This window comes from Pteropus medius, unplaced genomic scaffold, assembly GCF_902729225.1.
Source record: "Pteropus medius unplaced genomic scaffold, Ma_sr-lr_union100, whole genome shotgun sequence".
Taxonomy (NCBI): domain Eukaryota; kingdom Metazoa; phylum Chordata; class Mammalia; order Chiroptera; family Pteropodidae; genus Pteropus; species Pteropus medius.
The window spans coordinates 440,060-462,406 of NW_024349226.1; the positions used below are offsets into that span (position 1 = coordinate 440,060).

At 51.7% G+C, this 22,347-nt stretch overlaps 1 protein-coding gene across 1 annotated transcript in view; it reads right to left on the reverse strand.

The window, feature by feature from the left end:
• ZC3H4 (zinc finger CCCH-type containing 4) overlaps positions 1-22,347 on the reverse strand; it is a 38,564-nt gene that overhangs the window by 9,381 nt on the left and 6,836 nt on the right. Inside the window, 9 exon segments of the mRNA XM_039881667.1 lie at positions 6,549-6,658; positions 7,227-7,338; positions 8,773-8,880; positions 9,460-9,599; positions 9,708-9,804; positions 10,440-10,591; positions 11,831-12,053; positions 13,831-13,941; positions 14,246-14,465. Of these exon segments, the coding sequence (XP_039737601.1) occupies positions 6,549-6,658; positions 7,227-7,338; positions 8,773-8,880; positions 9,460-9,599; positions 9,708-9,804; positions 10,440-10,591; positions 11,831-12,053; positions 13,831-13,941; positions 14,246-14,465 (1,273 nt within the window).

Below are 22,347 nucleotides of genomic sequence, written 5' to 3' on the forward strand. Positions count from 1 at the left end.
TCAGAGTAGCCCCAAGCCAAGAACCATCTGAAAGGAGGCTGCTTTGGTGAGGACACAGCAGCCTCTTAGCTCAACACCACTCCACACCTGCCCCTCTAAGACCCCACGCTCTCAAGTCTGGGCACGGCAAGCAAAATGTCTAAGAAACTAAAATTACAGTGAGAACAATCATACAACTCCTTTTGACCTCCACAGCATAGTGACTCCCGTTATCACAGAAAACGTTCAACCACTCAAGACAGAGATGGAGTTGGCATCATGCTTTCAAAGACTCACATCAGGGAAACCACCACGTCCCACTGTGCAACCCCAGAGACCCGCCTGGCCCAGCAGACCCTGCGTACCTGCGTCCCCCATGAGTCCCGGCTCCACCTCCATGCCTTCCTGCTGCTGGTAAAAGTTTTCATAGAAGTTCTGGGCTGGTGGGATGGGGGGCATCATTCCAGAATGTGGGGAGTCCCCAGGACCGTAGGGCATCATTGGGGGTCCACCGGGTCCCATGGGTGGGCCAGGGTTCATGCCAGGGCCCATCGGCATGTCAGGGTGCATGTCCGGATGCATGTCAGGGTGCATTTCCGGGTGCATGTCCGGATGCATGTCGGGATGCATCGGACCCCCCATTGGCCCCGGGGGTCCCATGTTGGGCCCGGGGCCCATCGGCCCTGGGGGTCCTCCGGGTCCAGGAAACCTAGGAGGAAGAGAAAATGGTACTTGAGCAGCGCTGCGGAGGAAGGGTGGTGGCCACACTCCCAAGGGGACATGGGGCCTCCCCATGGTGAGCGATGGGGGCCTCAGACCAGGCCTCCAACAGCTGAGAGAGGCAGGACGCTGGCCTGGCGAGGCTCACAGTGGCAAGCCCCCAGCACGCACCTCACGCCCAGCTTCTCAGCCAGCTGTCCCGTGGGCCGGACCACGATCTCAAACAAAGAGGGGATCTTCTTGTTATACATGTCCTGCTGCTGCTGCAGCTGCTGTGGGGACAGCGGCTGGAGTCACGCCTGGCATGGCATCTCTTGAGGGGGAGCCAGTGACGGGGGTAGAAGCCAGGGGTGGAGGCAACCCTGCATGGAGCCTGCTGTTTGGAGAGGTCGGGGCCGGGGGGCCGGGGGGCCGGGGCGGGGTGGGCAGGAGGCCCACGCCCGGGGGTGGTTTGGGCAGGGGGTTGATGCCCTGCTTCTTCAGTTCCTCAACTTCCTTCTCGTCCTCGGCGCCCGCTTCCGCGTCATCAGCTAACATCTGTGGGTGGGAAGGACGAAAGGGAGTGACAGTCAGAAGAGGATGGGGCCAGGATGGACGGACTCCTCCAGTGCTGAATGCTGAACTTACTGAGGAAAACTCTAAGTCGCAAGGGCCCCGAGGCCCTTACAGCATAAGGCCAATGACCACGCAGCCTCTTTGGCACAAAAATTGTCACCCCACACCACGGCCGCATCCACAGCAGCCAGAGAGCAGGGGAAGCCACTCCTGTCCCGCATTATATAAAACGCAGTACGTTATATAAAACGTACCATTTCGCCATGTCAAAGCGTACAACTCCACGGTGTTAGATGCATTTACGACGCTGTCCAACCACCACCGGCCTAGTTCCAGAACTCAGCCGTCACCCAAAACAAACCCCATGCCCACGAGCAGTCGCTCATCCCCTGCCCCGTCCCCAGCAACCCCCAGTCTGCTTCCCGTCTCTACAGATTCCCCTCTTCTGGACATTTCGTACACACGGGATCCTGTAACATGAGGCCTTTTGTGTCTAGCTCGTCACTTCGCATGATGCTTTTGAGGTTCATCCATGTGATGGCATGTGTCACCTAGTCTGTGGCTAACATTCCACTGTCCTGTTTGGACCTCACACTTGCAGCGAAACCCTCTCCTAACAGTGACGCACAGGACCTGAGGTCAGGAGGGCTGCGCAGTGCCCTGGAGGCCTCACTTCCTCCCGTGGTGCCCCGTCTCGGTGTGCTGATGGCCGAGTGCTCCCTGCTGCAGGGCCCTGGCCTGGACGAGACTTCTCCCAGGTGTTTGTCTTCCCCTCTCATCCCAACTGTGTGGCTTCGTGACGCCCAATTGTCAGGGTCTCTTATTAAGTCAATTCAGAGCGACTGTCCCAGTGTCCTGCATTCACCGCTCAAACACCAGCAGCTCCCTCAAAGCACGACCCAAACTTTACACCATTACGTTTCGCTGTGACCTTGCTGATTCCTGACTCACGACTGTTTTATGCGCCGATGCACCCCCCGAGAGGCACAGGGCCTGATGGAGGGTACATGGACAATTTCAAAGTCTGGATTTACACAGACCGTCTCACCAGTTAGGAGCCTGTGCAGAAAACAGAGCAGCCTCCATGCTCTCCTTGGAGGGCCTTCCAATGTTGACCTCTGGCTGGTGTCTGGGAACCTGGATTTCGGGAAGGTTCTCAGCATTCCCTGACAAGAGGGGCTCCCTTTGCCTAAACGGTTTATACAAACAGTGTGGTTTCTGCTGAACACTTGCCTTCCTTCTGGGAGTTTTGGTGTGTACTAGGCAGAGGCTGCCCACATGACCAACCTCTGATAAAAACCCTGGGCTCCAAGTCTCTGAAGTGCATCCCTGGGAGACATCATTCCACGTGTGTCCTTACAACTTGAGGAGTTAAGCATGTCCTGTGTGACTCTACAGGGAGGGGACCCTTGGAAGCTGGAGCCTGTTTTCCTGGCCTTTGTGCCTCGCCCCCGCCCCCTACAGCCTTTCCCTTTGCTGATTCTGTTCTGTCCTTTCCCTGTAGTAAACCTCAGCCGCGATGACTACGTGCTTGGTCTGGGGTTTCCCCCTAGCGGATCATTGAACCTGGGCCCGGGACGCATTGGAGACCTTAGCACAGATGCCTTTGTGGACCCTAATGTGGGTCTCGACACTGAGACGCCCCACGCCCCTGGCATCTCAGCCTCAGCACTGCTTGAGACAATACCTCCTGCTCCCGTACCCAGGGAGGCAGGGGGTACAGGGGATGGAGGCAGGACCTCCTGGTGGATACCAAGGCAGTTCTCGGCTTTTCTCTCATGAACAGTAATAGTATCTGGACCCAGGGACACCAGGGTCCAAGAAGACTCTGGCCTCAAAGGGGACAGAAAACTTGGAAAGCTGATTAGCAAAAAACATTTATCCCTTCAAGCTGCCACTCAGGGTATTCTGCGTGTGAACCAGCAGCATACGGGTACCTGCTGAACCGAAACCACATTTTAACATGTGCCCACTGCAGTGTGAGAAACTCTGCCCAAGACCAGCCTGCTGGGGAGAGCCCATAACCTCGGGTGTCTTTCGGCACTCTCAGTGGGGGGCTACAGCCGGCTGCAGCCCCAGGCCATGGACCTGGTCTGCTTCACTGCCCCTCACGTTCTGATCACTTCTTGATCACGCCCTCCCTCCTGGCAAGCTGGCCCCTTTCAGTTCCTCAACCCGGGTGCAGCTGCTGCTCATGCTGTGTGCCCTGCCCCGCGCATGCCCTCCGCACTGTTTACCTTCTGCCTGCCACTCACCCAGGGGCCAGCAGTGTGTCAAGTCCTTAGTGAGCCTTCCTGGACGTCAGCCTGTTCAGGAGCCTCTGGGCTCCCTGAACATTCTCCCTGTTGCCCCAGCAGGGGCTGAGCCGCATTAGAGCCCAGACACATGAGACATGTTAAAACGCATGAGAAAAAACAGCGTTCCCACCAGAAAAGCTGAATCCCAATCGCCCACGTGGTCCTTCCTCACAGATGCTGCGAGGGGCACGTCTACTCCCAGACCTCCGGGGCACCCCTCCGCCAGCAAGGACAGCACTCCTGGGACCCTCCCATCGGATGAGACAAGCAGGGCCTTGCTGGGCCCCATAACCTCCCCTCCCAGGACTGACTCAGAGCGATCCCAGGGCTTTGCCCAAGTCAAAAGCATCCTCAACAACAACAAAAATACTGCCACACCTGCAGACACACAAAAGTGTATGGGCCGAGGCCCATCAAGCCAAAGAAGCTCCTATCAGTTGGTCAAAAATTCTAAGTTTATGCCCCAAACTGGAAACAACCCAGATGTTCAACTGAAGGCTGAACAAACAAACTTAGATCACCCACACGGTAGAGTATCCCTCAGTAACAGTTACGAGCTACTGGACTCTCGACAACATGGACAAATCTCAAACGCATTATGCCGAGAAAAATAAATCAGATTCAAAAAGCTATGTAAATACAGACGTGTATTTGAAAGCTGTACATACTGTATAAATCTCGATATGACATTCTCGAAAAAACAAACTACAGAAACGAAAAGCAGATCAATGGCTGCCAGGGTTTGGAGGCTGGGGAGGTACTGACTATAATGGGGCACAGAGAAGTTTCTGGGGTGATGGAATGAATTTCTTTTTAGATTTTGTGGTGGCTCTATGACTCTGTCCAAAATCACAGAACTGTACACTAAACGGGGAACTCTACTGGATACAAACTACACATTGACAAATACGACCAAAAAGCTGTAACCGAAGGACTTACGGGTAGAGAATCATAATGTGGACAACTTACTACCAAATGGTTCAAGAAAACATATATACAAGTACGTGAATATAAACTAAACTAGGAGCACGTGAAAAAGCAAGCGGGCAAAATGCTGCTAGCAGGTGAATGTGGTGAGGAGATCCTGGCCATCTGCTTCCACATAAAGCCATTGCCAACCCCAAAGGCAGGCATGTTTCCAACCTAGAGTCGACAGCTGGAAATGAGTGTCTGGACAGACAGGAGTGTCACTGAGAAGTGGGAAAACAAAGCGGAAGGACAAAGAACAGACAGTTCAGGAGAGGGTAGCTAAAGCCCAGTCCTCAGAGGTGCCAGAGCTTGGACCCCAGGCCTTAAGTGACCAGCTGCAACTGCGCCTGAGTGAAGCAGAAATGGCTGATCTAACACCTGCACCAGGCTTAGCGCAGGCCCGTCCCGAGGGCTTACTGTACATCTTACTTTCTGATCACCCAAATTGAATTCTGGAAGTTTTTCTAGGCTCAACATTCATTTTTAACTTACTGAGGTGCGATTTTAGGTATGGGATGAATGATACCAATGCTTTCAAAATGTCTGTGGGCAGAAGCTGCAATGTGCCACCTCGACTGCTCTGGGTCTCTATTAGGGTGTCTACAGATATGCTGTCCAATGTGGTGATCACTGGCCACGCATGGCTACTGAGTACTTGAAATGTGGCTGTAAGGAGAACATAAGTACCAAATTCTTAAGACATAGCATACTCCCCCGCCCCCCCTAAAATCTTATTTTTATCATTACTCGCTAAAATTATACTTTGAACATGGATACAACAGGCTAAATGAAATATATCATTAAAATTAATTTTATATTTTTTACTTTTTGTTAGTATGGCTACTAGAATACTTATAAATATGTGATAGCTCTCAATTTATAAGACTGGCCACTTTAAAACCACTCTTGATATTTCTCTGCCCACATCATATAAATTGCCCAATTATCAGTAAACCTTTTATTAGAATTGTGCTGCAAAACTAGATGGATAATAAAAATAAAAATAAAAAAATTAACCACGTGGCCCCATGTATTTCTATGGACACCAGTCTAGAATGCAAACTCTGAGCCTCCAGCAGGGGGCAGTCCTCAGTCAGATATCGTTCAGGTCTTCAAATGAGGAAGCCGCCATGACTTCTCCCACTAGTTACCCTGTGAAAGAACTTACAGGCTAGATCTCTACTGCTGACAAAACCCTAGGCTTGGGGCGTCAGGCTCCCCAAAGGGCCCAGCAAGTGAGAATTTTTTCCAACTTCCTCCACTCGTTTGCCAGTGAGTAGACGTCCTCTCGCTTTGCCCAAGCAGGACTTCCCCTTAACCCCTCCGCCAGCCATTTACACAGGGCAGTCACCAAGGCGTGGATTCGGGAAGCTGACTGATGACTTCGATCCTTTCCATTTTTAAAAAACAGCCAACTCCTCAAAGCTTTTGTGAGCTGGAAGGCAGGAAAACCTTCATCTGAAGACACGTTCTCACACCCACTCCCTCAGATGTAACAGGAAGCTGAGAACAGGGCCTCAGGGCCCACGAGGTCCTACTGACTCCTCAGGGAGAACAGCAGATACTGGATGTTTCAAGTGTCCGCTGGTGAGTCAGGAAGGCCTGGCCTCCCAGGGGAGAAGTTTCCCACCAGTCTCCCACTTCCTTGTACTTCTCCTACTGCGTAACAGACCCTGAAGACTTGGCAGGAAACACCTGACCCTTCCATCAACATATGACGCATCCAAGTCTCCTCTCCGCTCTGCGTACTGTGAGCTTTCTCCTAAAGGACAGCTAAGAAATTACAGGAGCTGCTTGGAGACACACCAGGCGACACTCCTTTCATGCAGCCGCCCAATGTGAACTGCCCCGGCCAGAGAGAAGACACACGGGCGACGAGCTCAACGCTCCCTGCAGAAAAGGACAGTGTCCATTTCCTCTAGATCAATGCCACTGGGAATTCTGGTTCTGCACTGTGGCCAGCCTGGTGGGCCACAGTACCAAGTCAATGGTCCCGTCAGCCATGGCATCGTCACCCCTGGGCATTACCTTGTCCAAGAGCTCTCTCGTCTCCTCGGTCAGAGGGTCGTGGGAGAACATGCAGTCGTCACCATTGATGCAGTTCCCAGTTGTGTGGTACAGCTTACACGGGAAATCACGTTCACGGCAAATTAAGGCCAACGCTTCACCTCGTGGAACCCACCCGCGGGCAGAATCCAACCCCGTTTTGGAGATGAGGAAAGTGAAGCCAAAGAGGCGAGGCGGAGCGACTTGCTCAGGCTGCACAGTGGGCTGAAAGCTGACCCAAGATGAGACCTGGTTCCCAAGACCCCTGCTCCAGAGGCCTTTTCCTGCCACACCAGGCTGGTGTTGGGGCTGTGTCCCCAGATCCCCACTCAATAGGAATAAAGCCGTTCAATGATTTGCTCGAGATTACACAGCCAATGGGAAGTGTCTCAAAGACAACGGGCAGCGGTACAGGACAGTCTCAAGAGTTTACGTGCAGGACACAGAGTGACGGGCCTCAGTTCACTCCTCTGCAGAGTGCAAGCGGCAGGCCCGCCACAGGACAGAGGTGAGGGCTCGGCGAGGTGGGGGATGCACAGAAAGCTCCCGACGCAGCGCTGGCCCGGAGAAAGGGCGAGCACAGCACAGGTCAGCTGACGTGACCAACAGGGGAAAGGAGCTCTGGCCCGCCACGCGTCAGACGTGGGTGCCAAAGGATATCGTGCATGTAGGGGCAGTTCTCGGCTCTGGCGCAGAAGCCGGTGATGTAAAACTTGCACAGTTCTCGCTTCTTTGGTAGCTCGATATCGTGGCTAAAGTTACAGTGGTCTCCCTGGAAGAGAAGAGCAGGAAGGTCAGGTGCTACGGCTGCCCCTGCTGACTCCCACCCCCCCGCAAAGGGAAGTGTTACTCCGTCCCGCAGAAGCATAAAGGGGCTGACGACAGACGACTCCCCACAACCCCAGCGGGCCTGGAGAAAGGGTGGTTCCCGCCAACTTGACCTCTCTGACAGTGTGACCCCTCAGGCCCTGCCTCCCTCGTCTGTGCCACTGCATTTCGCTGCCTCTAACTCTTCCTTCTCCTCTTTCCTTTCCTCCTTTCATCTCTCGCATCTAGTTTGCACTGTCCGCCGCACGACAGCCAGAATCCAGTCCCACGCGCCTTCCTTCTAACAGAACCACGCTTTGGGGAAGAACGCGCCAGCGAAAAATACTCCATTTCCCAGCTTCCCTTAAGGTCCGGGCCATAATGTAAGCAAAAGTCCCCAGGGATGACAACACTGCCTCAATTAAAAAAAAATCCACCTCTTTTTTTCTTCTTAGATGTGATGCCAGGAGGCACAGCAGCCTTTGTGCAACCATGAGGACAAAAGCCCCATGCTTAAAGATGGCAGAATAAAAGCAGGAAGGAGTTTGGGTGCCACTGACCACTACATCCACCCTGCACTATCTACCCACCCCCAGACTCCGTTCTGAAGAATAAGCGTCCATGTATTTAAGCCAGTGGAGATGCAGCTGAACAACACAATGCAAACAACACCCAGGTGACCTGAAGACAGAAACTGTTCATACTTGTTTCCCTTCACTCTTAGGAACGGATACTTGTTTTCCTTGGTTTGGATGTATTACAAGTTTCTAAAAATAATATGAACCGTGACTATAATAAGGAATGTTTTATACACACTTGCACATTTGTTTGAAATACATATTTTTTCTAAAGCATATAAATAAGTGTGGTATTCTCTGCCAATTATCAGTCCACTGACGTTATATCTGAATAAAAAACTGGCTAGTTGAACTAACATTGGGTTATACTTGCTTCCTTCAGAATTCTCTGGTCATTGGTCCATTTTCTGGCATTAAATTCTGCTGTGAAGTTCAAGGCTAGTCTGATTCTCTCTCTTCTATGGACATCTTAATATGTCCCTCTCCAACATTAACTTAGCCTGAATGTTACATCTTTGCATTACCGTCAATCTTAATACCACGTTTGAGGCCAGATGGATTAGTTGAAAATTTCAGCCAAAAAAAATCACCCCCAAAACCAAAACCCACCCCCTGATGTGCCATCTCGCTCTTGCCCCTCAGTTGCTCTGAGAAGAGAACTCAGTCTTCGGGCCCCACAGGCATCTCTTGGTAGTCGCTCCCGCCCCACCTGAGCACTGAGCCCAGTGAGTGCAGCCTCTAGAACATTCCCGGAGCCCAGGTATCTTTTGGAAGGTTGCGGCCCTCCTCCAGATCCTTGGGTCCTTTGACTGGCCCCTTACCCATGTGCACCGACCCTCCACGAAGTATTTGCAAATGACTTTGCCTTTCTTGTCGGACTGCTGGTGGGGCTTGTCATGGTCACTCCTCCTGTAGCTTCCACCACCATCCTGTTAAGAACAGAGCTGAATGTTTAAAGGGGACTGAATGGGAGGCTGGGAGGGCCCGGGGTGGGCATGTAAGAATAGGAGCTGGCCGGCGGGGACGACAGAAGTGTCTTCATGTAACAAGAGCAGTGGCCAGCAGGTTCCATCTGACACTGAGGCCATGTGGGGTCTAAGCCCCGAGGTATGGAGACCTGGCCTCAGACTAGCAAGGCTCTGGCACTTGGGGAGCTGCTGGTCTTGAAGACCTAAGCACCATACACATGTGCAGAACACATCCAGAGGCAGGGGCACGCGCCTCCCCATAAAACTCTCCAGGGCTAACTGGATGGGTGACCTAGAACCTTCCGAACACTGGAGACTCATTATGGGTGACTGCACGTGCTACACAGGTGTGGTTCTGAGAACAGAAGGTCTCGCCGGCAGCACGACCCCAATACAGATGGCCAGTGCTGCTCGGCCCTACAGGGAGCAACTGCTGGGAGCAGAGACTGAGTGAGCCTCAGAAGATGACTCATCAAAGAAAAGAAAATCCAAGGAGGGGCCTTGACCAAACCATCAGCTCAGAACAAAGCGGCAACTCACGCCCATGTCGTCGTCATAGAAGTCTTCATCGTCATTCATCCCGCCCTTGTTCATCCCTCCTCGGCTCCCACCTCGACCACGGCCCCGGCCCATCCCTTTGCCTCGACCTCGAGAACCCCGGCCACGGCCTCGACTTAACCCTGCAGAAGAGAGAAATGCCGTTAACCGCTGCCTTTCGCCAGGACCCAACTCCAGCAGCTGCAGGAAGCCGCCCTGCCAACTGGTCACTTCCTCGGCCCCCTGCCCACCTCGCCCTCGGCCATCCTTGGACCGGCGGTATTGGTTCAGCTCCTTGGAATAGTCGTCATAATCCTCGTCCCCCATTGGCTCCTCACCTTCTCCATACTGGAATTCCAAGAAAGAGATAAGTGTCATGCAGGAAACAGTGAACACTGTCCCCAACCATACATTCTGCTCCCTTTGCCTGTTTCAGACTCGGAAGGGCAGGTGAGTGACCGGGGCCCTCCCACTCGTGGTGGGTGGTCTTAATCCTTCCTGCTCAGTCTTCACTCTTAAAGCTCCCACCCCTAGGCAAATTTGTTAGGGTGCCTCTGTACACAACGGACAGCTGTGCGGCTATGACAAGGAACGCACAGCAAGGTCTCGGCAGGGCCAGAACAGGGAGTGTGGCAACTCGCTTCCGCGAGAGCATGCACGTCTGTTCGCACAAGGAGCCGAACCACAAGCACTGGACTCAAGGCCTGAGCATCTAGTGGGCACTCAGGAACCTTGCCTCCAGGGATGGGAACCAATTTGTCAAGATGGCAGTGAGAGGAAGACACGATTTCACAGCTCCTCCTTTGGTACCTTTTCAACTTGAATCATATAAAGCTTTTCTCAATTCCAAAGTGAAAGGGACACTTTCAAACACGTAAACCTGCCACCCGATGCTTTCTTTCTACCTTGGTCTACGAGGCCACCCAACAGCACTTGCGGCCCCCAGCCATCTCCTCATCCCCGGGGGCTGGAGAAATCCTTACATCCATCTCATCCTCGTAGAAGTCGTCTTCATCCTCCGGGTGGTCTCCCATGGAGCCTCTGCCCCTGCCTCGGCCGCCTCTGCCCATGCCTCGGCCCCGAGACCCGCCTCGGCTTCCTCGGCCCCGGTAGCCCCTGCCACGGCCTCGGCTGCCTGCACGATGATTCAGAGAATAAGCGCCTGAGTGGGAGCAGACCCCACCAGGAAGAGAGATGTCAACACACTGTCTGCCCCGAAGTCAACCATTTCATCCTCCACCCCACCCCAGAAGCCTTTACGGCTCCTCTAACTCCCCTGGCACCGATGTGGGGGCCTCCACACTGTAAAAACACAAATGACAGAGCACGCACTTCACCGAAAGCCACACTGTCCAATAGTGGCCACCAGCCACACGTGGCTACTGAGCACCCAACCGTGGCTGACCAAACTAAGAGATGCTGTGAGTGGAAAGCACATCTGTATTTCAAAGAATCACTTTAAAAAAGAAAAAAAAGAGAGATGGGGTGTAACACAAAATGTCACACCTGTTTTGATTACGTGTTGAAATAAGATTCTGAACGTTAGGTTAATGAAATATACTGTTAAATTAATTTCTCCCGTTTCTTTTTACTTTTTTAATGTGACTACTGGAAGATTTTAAATTACGTGGTGGCTTGCATTACAATACTGGACAGGGCTAGTGTACAATCTCCCCAGAGAGCAAGGCCTGACCAAGAGAGGTGGTCCGAGGAAGGCTGCTGAGAGAAAGAAGGAATGAACAGCCACTCGAACGCCAAGCTAGGCCTTAGGCGCCGCTAAGAACCGCTGAGCTGGAAGGTTCTGGAAGCCCTCTTGGGTTGGGAAATCTCACTGGCAGGAGATGGTTCTAAAAGGCCAGGCTGGGTCTCTGGTGCTCTGCCCTCCCCCACTATCCTCCTAACTGCCACAGGTTCAAGGTTCAGAGGTGTGGCAGTCCCATGAGCTGCAGTTACACCTTGTCAGGTGACGTGAGCTGGGAGGATGGGGGAGGAGGATATTGAGGGTTCGAAGGGCCAGCTGTCAGCTACCCTGGCCCAGATGGGAGAGAGGCTGTCCCTTTTCTCTCTCCTCAGAGCTGACCAGGAAGTGAATTTAAATAACCGTCAGCCACGCTGGTCTTCTCCCTGCTCCATACCAGCCTGGCTCCATCTTCTTCTCATGTGGCTAATTCTGGTCACCTAGACCTGGCTGGCGCGTACAGCTCCTTGTCCCCGCTTCTGTACGTATCTCAGCCCTAAATGACTGCCTGTCGTTTCTCTTAGACTTGAAGCTCCATGAGCACCAGGATCCACCAGGCCTGTCTTGCTCTGCACCACAGTCCCGGCCCCCGGCGCCGGGTCTGCCCGGAGGCCCCAGAAAAGCTGCGGGTCTCACCTCGACCCCGGCTGCTGCCCTCCTTGGCGCGCCGGTACTGGTTCAGCTCTTTGGTGAAGTCGTCGTAGTCCTCCTTGCCCATGTCCTCTTCCTCGTCGCCCTCGTACTCCCCGTACTGCTCATTCTCGTAGTCTTCGTACATGCCGTAGCCTTTGCTGTCCATCTTGGAGTAGGGCTTCTTGGGCATGGACGTGGTGTGCGATGGGGGGTACTGCTGGTGAGACTGACAGGCAGAGGGGGGTGAGCCGGCCCCAGTGCCTCGGGTCCAGACCAAGATCCCCACTGCTCGCTGAACTGACATTCTGTCTGAGGGTCTCTGTTTTCCCTGGGGTGAGACACCAGCCCCAAGCCACTCTGGGGACTGGCTTCCACCACAGTGAGATCTGGGTAGTAGGCCCAGATGTTTCTATTCTTCAGAAAGGGCCACAGCTTGAAAGGAAATTGAGAAATAGAGATCCCATGATCCCTGAAGAACTGGGGAGGGAAGAAAAGGGTGTATCCCCTGGGGCTATAGTGCAGTTTCATTGGGGAGGGGGCCTGGTAGGCAAAAAGGGTACTCCTTGGTCAAAATTTTCCTGGAGCCTTGGAATTCAATTAATGACCTTCTTGGCGACCAAACTAGAAAGCCATTTTAAATGCTGCTTTCCAAGTGTGCTACTGCCAAGAGATACTGGATGAAGTTAAATATACACATAGACACACAAACAGAAGCCCCTAACCAGACGGCCTTTAGGCACCTTGATAAACTGTGGTACAACTAGACAACAAAGTACTTATTACTCAGCAGTTCAAAAAAATGAGCTATGATGTCATGAAAAGACATGGAGTAACCACAAATGCATATTGCTAAGTGAAAAAGCCCATGTGAAAAGACCACATACCATATAAGCCCAACTCTGTGACATCCCAGAAAAGGCAAAACTATAGTGACTGTGAAAACACTGGTGATTGCTAGGGACTCGAGGGGAAGGAGGGAATGAGTAGGTAAAGCAGAGATTCTTAATGAATTAAAACTATTTTATAGATAGTGTACAGTGAATACATAACTTTATGCATTTATCAAAACTCAAAGAACTGTAAAAACTTTATATAAAGTATAGACTCAATGATGTGTCAATATTGGCTCATCAATTACAACAAGATGTTAGCAATAGGAGAAATTGGGTCAGGTGGATAGGAAACTGTACTAACTGCTCAATTTTCTATAAACCGAAAACTTCTAAAAAATTAAATGTTTTCAAAAAATCCACAAGTATTATTCAAAAAACAGAAAATACAAAACATAGGTAGATACACACAACTGCTTCAGCAGATCTTAAAAATGCCTCAACGCCCAGTTCTCAGTTGAAGCTCCTGGCATTCCCTCCCTCCTTCCCCGCCTCCCTCAGGTTTGAAATCTAAATCTATCTCAGCAGATCAACGTCGACTGTAACATCTTACCATAAAGCATCCATAATGATAGATGATGCTAAGTCACAGTCACGTGTGAGACATCTTTAAGAGCTACTAGCTTTAAAAGCATTTTTAATCAAAACCTGAAAATCTCTGTTGATGTATTTTCTTACCAGTTTTGCTGGGGGGAAAGAACAGTAGACAAACTGAACAAATAATTTAAATTTACATTTAAGATCAGAGATTATAATGGGATAAACATTTAACTTCTGACTCCACTCAAATTATCCATTTGTGATAATTTACTCCCGGAACCATTTCACTCTCTTGCAGATTTTCCACAAAAGGTCATTTCTGAACAATGGAAAACAGTTATGTGGGCACAAATTAGCATCTTTCTTGGGGACAGGGGACATTGCGGAGTCCTGCCAAGTCCACAGGAAAACTGTGTAACCTGGTTGAAGTTTTCTGAGGCCCACTTTCCTTGCCTGTAAAATGGGTGTGAAAATACCTAACCTTGCAGGATTAAAATCCATGTAAAGCGCCACAAGCGGACACCCGGCACATGGCGAGCGCTCGGTGAACACGGGCCGGCCGGCGGTACTCACCGGCGCGTACGGGGGGCTGTACTCTCGGTACTTGCGGTGCCCCTTCTCGCTGGGGCTGAAATCCGAGTCATCGGAGAAGTCAGAGAAGTCATCGCTGGAGGATGCATGGCGCTGCAAAGAAAGAGGAAGTGGCCGTGGAGATCTCGCCGCGGGGCGGCCCCAGGACAAGCGCTGCTGGAATGTGCCGGGAGGGCTCTGAGCTCTACCAAAACACCTCACCTAGGGGCATTCAGTGGTAATGGAGCATGAGATACCAACTCTTTAAAAAAATAAAAAAAGGTCTTTATCCAATTTGGGGAAGGAAAAAAACCACACTGTTAAGAGTGCCCTCCGGCCTGACAAGACCAGCTCTGCCTGGGGCTCTCAGCCAGGCCTGCACCAGGTGGCGGTGGCCCCAGTGACCGCCCAGGTGTACCTTGTGCTTGGATTTCCTCCTCTTCTTCGACCTCCTCTTCTCCTTCTCCCGCTCTTTCTTCCGCTTCCGCTTCAGTCTCCTGTGAGACTTCTCCTCGTCTGAATCGCTGTGATGCTTGTCCCCCTTTTCTTTCCGGCTCCTCTCAGGCCCTCCAGAGGTGTCTTGGGTCTCCTCGGCCCCATCGTCTTCCAGTTCACCTTCTTCCAACTCACCATCTTCCCTACAAACCAACCCCAAAGCCAACATGAACACGGGCTTGACAGGAGACCTCCAAGGGCTCTGGGAGAGCCAAGGCTGACAGGAGCGGAGGACCTGCCGCTGTGAACAAGACCTGTAATCCCCGCGAGAGGCCTGGGAAGGACACGGAAGCCACTGCGTCCCATCTCACTGCTCGTCCTCTCCCCCAAAGGGCTGTCTCTGCTCCGGCTAACCTGGCTGGGGGCTGGGATAGGGACCGACACCACTGGACGAGTATTTCTCAAAGTGTCCCCTAGGACTAGAGTTCTAAGAAGAAAGGTGACGACGGTCTGTGGTCAAATGAGTCGAGGGAATCCCCACCTTGGGGATTCACAACGCTTAACGCCTTGACAGAAGTTCCCAGAAGTCTTACAGTCAAGAAACGCAGCTTCAGAGCACTTCTGAAATTCACCTGAACCTAGACGCTGCTTCTCTCAGGGAACACGAACTAGCCTCCCTCCCAGAGCAGTGGCACACAGTGACCTGGGGTCACCCGCTCGGCCCCAACTCTACAGATGTGTCCTGTCACTAGCAGTGGTGGCTGCGGACAGTGGAGAGAGGGCCATGGTTCTGAACCAGGGGTGCCCCGCAGATTCCTAGGCCCTATCTGCAGGCAGGCCTGAGGACACTGAGTGTATTTTACAAAAGTCCATAAGAACCACTAGTGAACGGGCTCCAGTCCCCAGGTTCTGAGATCAGACCCACTCCATCAGTTCCACGACCTGGGGCTGGAGGCAGGGGGTGGAGCAGCAGAGAAAAGGGAAAGGTCCCAGGCCCCAGACCCCTCTCGAGGGCCTCACACACACGACAGCTGTCAAAGTGCCTGCAGAAAGGGTCAGCTCCACCGTGCTGCTGACCCCCTTTTCCACCTGACTCACCTCACCTCTGGGTATCCCTTCTGGCTCTGCGGCCCAGACTTCCCATCTTTGTCAATTACCCCACGTCACCCTAACCCCCAGCACTTTAAAAAAAAAAGCACTCTCCCAACATGACAGATGATGCCAACAGGACATTCTAAATATCTAAACGTCTACAGGGTGGGGCGGCAGTGTGGGATAAACAGGATTAAGAAAAGAACAGCTGGGAAAAGGAATCCAGTTTTTGAGCCAGACCCACAGACACAGTTCTCACAAGTACAGAAGCTGGTTTTAAAAAATTAATTAAAAAAATTTAAAAAGCTCCCAAAGTTCCTCATGCGCGAGAATGGAAATGTGAAGGTGTAAAAAATACCTTCTCTGTCAATTACCTAGAACCCAAACAGAGAATGAAGATAAAGTAAACAGTAACGTGATGAACCCCTCCTGCCCCCCCACAAAAGGCTAATGACAAAAGGAACTAATCTAGGCAGAAAGGCCTCAGCTGCTCCAGTCGGTATGGGAACAAGCTGGCAGGCAAGCTGGCCTGGGGCCCCGGAGGGCTTTAACGGGCTTTGTGGCAAAACAGCAAACTGACCACCTCCCCCAGGCTACTTCACGGCCCTCTCACGTGTGTCACTCCCTTTGTCCGCCCTGGTGCTGCTCCCCAAACGTCAAGAACTTCCAGAGAAGCCTTTCTATTAACTCTCATTCCCAGTTCAGAGGGGTCGGTCGGCTTAAGACCCAAGTAAGTGGTCCAGCCCCACGGACACCCCAACAGAGGTCAAGGGCAGCTCTCGAACACAGAATGCAGGACACAAAACAACACAGAGAGGCAACTGACGTGTGCCTCGTGCCGCCTCCTTGTAAAAGGCCAGGCTGCCCCGGGCGGCCCCACAGGGAAGACTCCAAACAGACAGTGGAGGCGCATTCCTGCCGAGTGAGGCACCTTCCGGCGCAGGGGCGTGGGTGCAGCCCACCGGAGGAGCAAGATCGGAGCAAAGCTCTCATGGGACAGAGGCGACTCTGCCAGAATGGCCTCGCCCATAGTACAAGCAAACGCCACCTGAGTGGGGAAACTGGTTTTGGTGAGCTCGCCAGCCTGAGGGAGAAGCTGTTAGTCGATGGCTGCCAGGAGCTGTGGAAGACGCTGAGAGAGTGGTTCCTGGAACAAATGCGGCGTGTGTCCCTGATGGGAACACTGTGGCTTGGCCAGGTGGCCACAGCTCAGGAGAAATACTGGGAGAGACAGAGGGACTAGACAGACAGACAGGAGCCAGGGAAGGCCCAGGAACCAACCGAGGGAGAGGCTGGTACTCTGTGAAGAAAAGCTAGAAAGAAAGGCGTCACTCTCGACACTTCAATCTGGGAAGAAAAAAGCTGAGAGGGACATGGGCATAAAGTACCCAGAATCCCAGCACAGGGACGGAGGGAATGCAGTGGGATGGGAACTGCCTGGGCTTCCAGAAGCCCAGATGAAAAAAAATAAAGCCAAAGACCGCCAATAGCAAGAGACTCCCCCGGTACCAGGAGCAGCCATCAGTGGGAGGAACAGTGAGATGCCGTCAACCCTCTCTTTGCAAACACGAGGGAGGGTGGGTGAAGGCACTTGTTGAGGTCAGAGAGTCAGGGGGTGACAAAGAAAAAGCCAGCAATGGACTTATTTCCGGACTGTAAGCCCGTTCTTCCTAATCAGAGAAGCGGGGGACCGAGGGGAAGGCCGCTCGTCCACTGCCCACTTGATGCCACAAACATTTCTGAGCGTCTTCTCCGGCCGGGTCCCTGAGCACTTCTTTGTCTACACTGTCCTCATAGGAAAAGATACAAATTACAAGAAAGCCAATCCACAAGGCAGCCTCCATGACACAGCACCCCCGACTTTCCCTCACCTGCGCCCACTCCTGGGCAGGGACACCAGGGTAGGACAGGCAGAAGTCTTGCGCAGGGTCAGCTGAGGTCTCCATCCCCGTCCTGACACATGGTGGCCTGGGCGAAGGCACAGGCTGCTCTACCTCTCACACCCAGGGGCTGGACCACAAAGACCATCCATACAACTCCAAAGCCTTCACCACCATCAAGAATGGCTGCGGAAGAAAGTCTTTCATTCCAGAAGACTTAACAAGGCAGGTCCAGACCACAGACTTTCAGCCAAAAAGGGGTTCTCTGCCTCCTCTGTAACAACAGCCCCAGCTCTTCTGGGCTCAGGGAGAATCTGCTGTATCACTTCTTACAAAACTTTTTACAAAATAGACAGTGAGTACTTGAAACTTTGTTTCCTTACAGTTGAGAGGTGGTGAAAGATAAATAGAATTTTAAAAATGGCTGGCGATTTATGAAGGGGAACAGGATACTGGAGGGGACACTGAGATGGTGACACTCACCTGACCACTGGGCATACTCAGTGCCACCTGGTCACGCCAGGCTCTCAAACTCCTCGGAGCCCAGGCTAACCTCTGGTCACCTGAGGGGGTGCCCTCCACTAACGCTGGAGAGTTCTAGCTACATGCCCTGCATGAATTTGCGGTTTATTTTCTTCACTCTCTTCAACAGAAAGAAAATAGAGCCAATGGGGAGCGGGTGGAAACCCTGCGGGCCACCAACACGGCCGCACAGAGGCAGTCTCCACAAAAACAGCGGCCACGTGACAAGCTGCCAGCAAAATCCGTGTCAGAGTGGGATTAAGTACCAAGGGAGCACGCTTAACAGACTGTGACATAATCCCCCAAGAAAAGTGGGGGATGCCCCACTGCGCTAATCATTTCCATCCAGTCCTGCCAAGCCCTCTCGAGACCGGCGTGCAGAAGCCCTGCGGCATCGCCTGGGCTGCGGCCACCTCGCTCTCTGTGCAGCGCCCCAGGATGGCTGCCCAGGGCCAGCCTGCCACTGCCAATGCCTAGAGTCAGCTCTGCCGGGCGCATCCTGGACCAAGGCTCCAGGGCATCTAAGCGTCCATTCGCAGAGCTGGAGACAGCCAGCTCCTCTCTGGAGGCCCGTTCTGAGGAATGCCTCTTCGGCCAGCTCCGAAGGGCACATGTTAGGTTCATCACATACCAGGGGTCTGGCAAACGCAGTACTTTTACCACGTTCCAGCCTACGGAGTAGAGCATCTGGCTTTTTTCTGCAGACCAAGTAACCCAACCAGCTGCCTCTTCCCTAGGTGTGCCCTCAGCGCATATAACCTCAGCCTTGGTTATCTCATCTGTGGAATGGGATAACTGTAGTAGTCCCTAAGGGCTTGTGAGGGTTAAAGGAGGTAATGTGGATAAAGCCCTTGACAGGGGCAGGCACGAAGTCCCAGGCAAACCGTGGCTGCTGGTTTTAACGATCAGCCAGCATGAGTGCACCTCTACATGCATAACCCTCAAAACTGGCTGGATGCCGACTGGGAAGCGTCTTCTCTAAGGAGAAGCTACAGCCAACTTCTCTTCGGGGCCAGAAAGGTCCCACTTCTCTTGGCCCAACCGTATGCGCTGTCCTCTCCCAACAAATCCTGCTGACGACCCTGACAAAGCAGCAGCAACCCTTCCTCGGCTTTAATTTAGGTGGTACCTGAAAGTAACCCCGTGGCTGAACGGGAGGGGAAGCACGAGGATAGCCTAGGGAGAAGGGACAAAGGCCCCTTACAAAAGCAAAGCTTGGCAACACGGAAATTCTCTAGACCAGAGAGCTGGATGGAAGCGAAAGAGGCCTGGGTTTGTGGATCTGCCTGGCTTACCAGAAGAGACAGAGACAGACACAGACAGACGTGTAAAAAACAACAAAGAAGATGGAAACTCATGGGAGCAGTGGCTGTTACCTGAAGATCATGAGAGCCCTTGACAAGAGGCGGCTAGGTTAATGTGAAGGTCAGGGTTATGATCATTAACTGCCCAAACTCTCAACAAATTGCCTGGGTAGGCTCTGAATGACCCATTAACTAGGGACAAAATTACAAAATTACAAGGAGGCTCCGCCTCTTCAAATGTTTAAGGACAGGCTTAAATGCTGAAGTCCAGGAGCCCCCAGTCTAACCCTGTGGGCCAGTCCCGTACTAGGAGCGAAGGCACGGAGCCTTTCCTTGAGAAAACTGGCCTAGGGCTTGTGCCCGGGGAAGGCCCTGAGCCTCTCCCTCAATTTAGGATGCGGTGAAGCAGCCCTGGGGAGGAGAACCTCGCTGAGGGATTTTCAGAGGCAGGAAATTCTTGAAATAAACCTCTGGGTCTTGCACATGTTTTTAGTGTCCTTACTACCTAGGTTCATCGACCAGAAATCAAAAGCAAATGGGCTCTGTGTCCCCGTCCCTCAAAATTCTCAGCTGTGGTCATAACTGGCTCTGTGACATCGTACCACTTCCACGGTAACATGCTCACATCACAGACACCACCCGAGCAGCGAGCACAGACCAACACGGAAGAGAAGCCTGACCACCGACACCCTGAACCCCTCACTTCAACAAAAGCAGGACAGCTTGCCCAGTGGCAGGATGTGAACACACTCATTACCAGAAGTCAGTGTGGGGGAAACGAGAAATCTGAACCCAGACTGGGTATTTGAGACATTAAGTAGTTGTCAGTTTTGTCAGGCAAGATTATCGTTTTGTGGTTATGCTTAAAAAATGTTTTAAGTTATAGATTCATACTGAAAAATTTACAGGTGAAAGGGGATGAGATCTGTGATCTGCTTCAAAATATGCAAGGGAAATGGGGGAGGTAGTGAGATGAACGAAAACTGGCAGAATGTACATCTCCGTTAAAGCTGGGTGACGGCTATATGGCAACCTATGATACCATTCTCTTTTCTCTTGAATATGTTAGAAAATTTCTATAATAAAGAGTTAAAAAAGAAAAGATGTCCTGAGTGGGGACAACCTCGGCAAGGTGAGAAGTGATGTATCAAGGTCCTCAAGAAGTTAATTTCCTAGCAGAGAGCTGGAGTCCCAGGTAAAGAGCCGCCATCACTTCTTACCAAGGCCCCCTCTCTCAGCCCTGGTCTCCTCAACTACAACACCTACCTGGGTCCCGCAGGGTCTTACAAGGCCTAAGAGCGGTAGGAAGTATTCATTCCAAACACTCTGCAGCAACAGCTTCCACGTCAGGCACCTGAGCTCTCACTTCTACTAGGCGAGAAACCCACTCACTGAACCCACTTACTGAAACCCACTAACAAACCTACACAGTAGTGATTCGTTAGTTGCTCATTTTACAGAGAAGCAGACTGAAGCTCAGGGGCGGGAAGAAATTTTGCCCATAGAGTCACAGCAGGAAGCGGCAGAACTGGAACCTAAGTCCAGGACTTTCTGACTCCAGGCTCAGCTCTTAACCACCACCCTTGAGACAATTAGAAATTATCTGAAAAAGAATAATTTATTAATCAGGCCACCTGACAACTCCTCCCCTGAAATTCATAATTGAGTTAGAGAAAATAAGACCCACGTACACAAAACAGATTAAATGGAACTGTATTCCAAGAAATGCCAAAGTGGAGTACTAAGACATCGAGCAAATTCCTTAAACACTGTGCCCCAGTTTCAACTGTGAAGGGAAGGCACAGTGGTGGAACCTCCGGGATAGATGGGATTCTTGTGGGAACAATTCCCCGAGACCACGTAAGTCAAGCACTTAGCACCAAACTGGCCCAGAACCAACTCATCACAGTAAAACCCAGCCCTTTGCAAAGAAACGTCATTCCGATGTTGAATGAGGGGAATTGGAACATTCAGAAATCTGACCAGACATTTGGAAAATTAAGGAAGTAAGGTGCAGCACAGAAAGGGCCAAGGAGTCCTAGTGAAAAGCCAAATGAGACTCATCCCAAGGAGAAAAAGCAACACGGATTCAAGGGAAGTAAATTCCAGGTCCCCTGAACACAAAAAGGAACGCTTCACTCCCAGAAATGCAGCATCCACACTGGGGTTTGTCCAAGCACACAAACCATTTAGGCAGAGCATTTCTGCAGAGCACCGAAGAAGCTGACCAAGAAGCAAACTCAGCCCGCAACAAGAATCTAAGTCAAAGTGTCATTTTCTTTGCCTGAGCAGCTATTCCTCCACTCCCGCTTGTTCTGAAAACAGCTCAGTGGCTTGATAAAAGTATCTCTCTGATCCAAGTTTCTCCTGTCAATCAGCCTCTGAAACTTGCTTCTCAGCAACAAAGTTTCTTAACCACCTTCTGACTCCAACCATGCTGCAGACTGCTTAAAGCCGAAACGATGCTGGTTCACATCCAAGGACGCACCATTTCTATTGTCCCAGAGAGGAAAATCTAATCGTTTAACTTGTGAACTAAGACTTCTTGTTTATAATTTTTTCAGAATTATCAATCTGGTTCCATTCAACCAAAATATTAATATTTTCCTCTTAAAAGACACTGGACCTGGGACTAAGATTTTGTGTTGATATACTACTAAAGAATGCCTTATGAAGAACAGCAATTATCTGTACACAACTATTTGTTAACTCCAGGTCATCTGTGGGATCCTCGTGGGCTGAGAAAAGAGGCTAGCAGTCACCCACGAGTTTCCCAGGGCCTAGCAAAGCCTGGGCAGGTGCTCGAGATATATTCTACACAAAGGTAGAATCAACCTCAGCTATCCACGCCCTTTGTCAATTTCATCAACAGAGACATTGGACCATTTCCCAGGCACGAACATGGATCACTTAAAACTCTCATGAGGTCACTGAGGGGTTGACCTCAGTCACAAACTCATTCGCTGCGTGTTTACTGAGAGCTTCCTGATAGGCAGCAGGGTGACTGACGAGAGGGTAGCCCGATCGGTTTGTCAACAGAGCGGATGAAGGTGGCTTCCAGTGGCCCCCACCCGCAGGGAGGCGGCCCACCTCTGCTGCTGAGGCTGCAGTTCTCTGGCCTGCTCTGGGGCCCTGAGCAATGGCATCCTGGAATCCCAAGGAAACATAAGCCCTGGTGTCTGTTAGGAAAATGAGCAGGGCAATACTCCAAGCCACCTGCAATGGACATTTAGCCAAGTGACACTCATCTGAGCCCAGTTCCCTTGGGTCAGGCCATAGCAAGGATG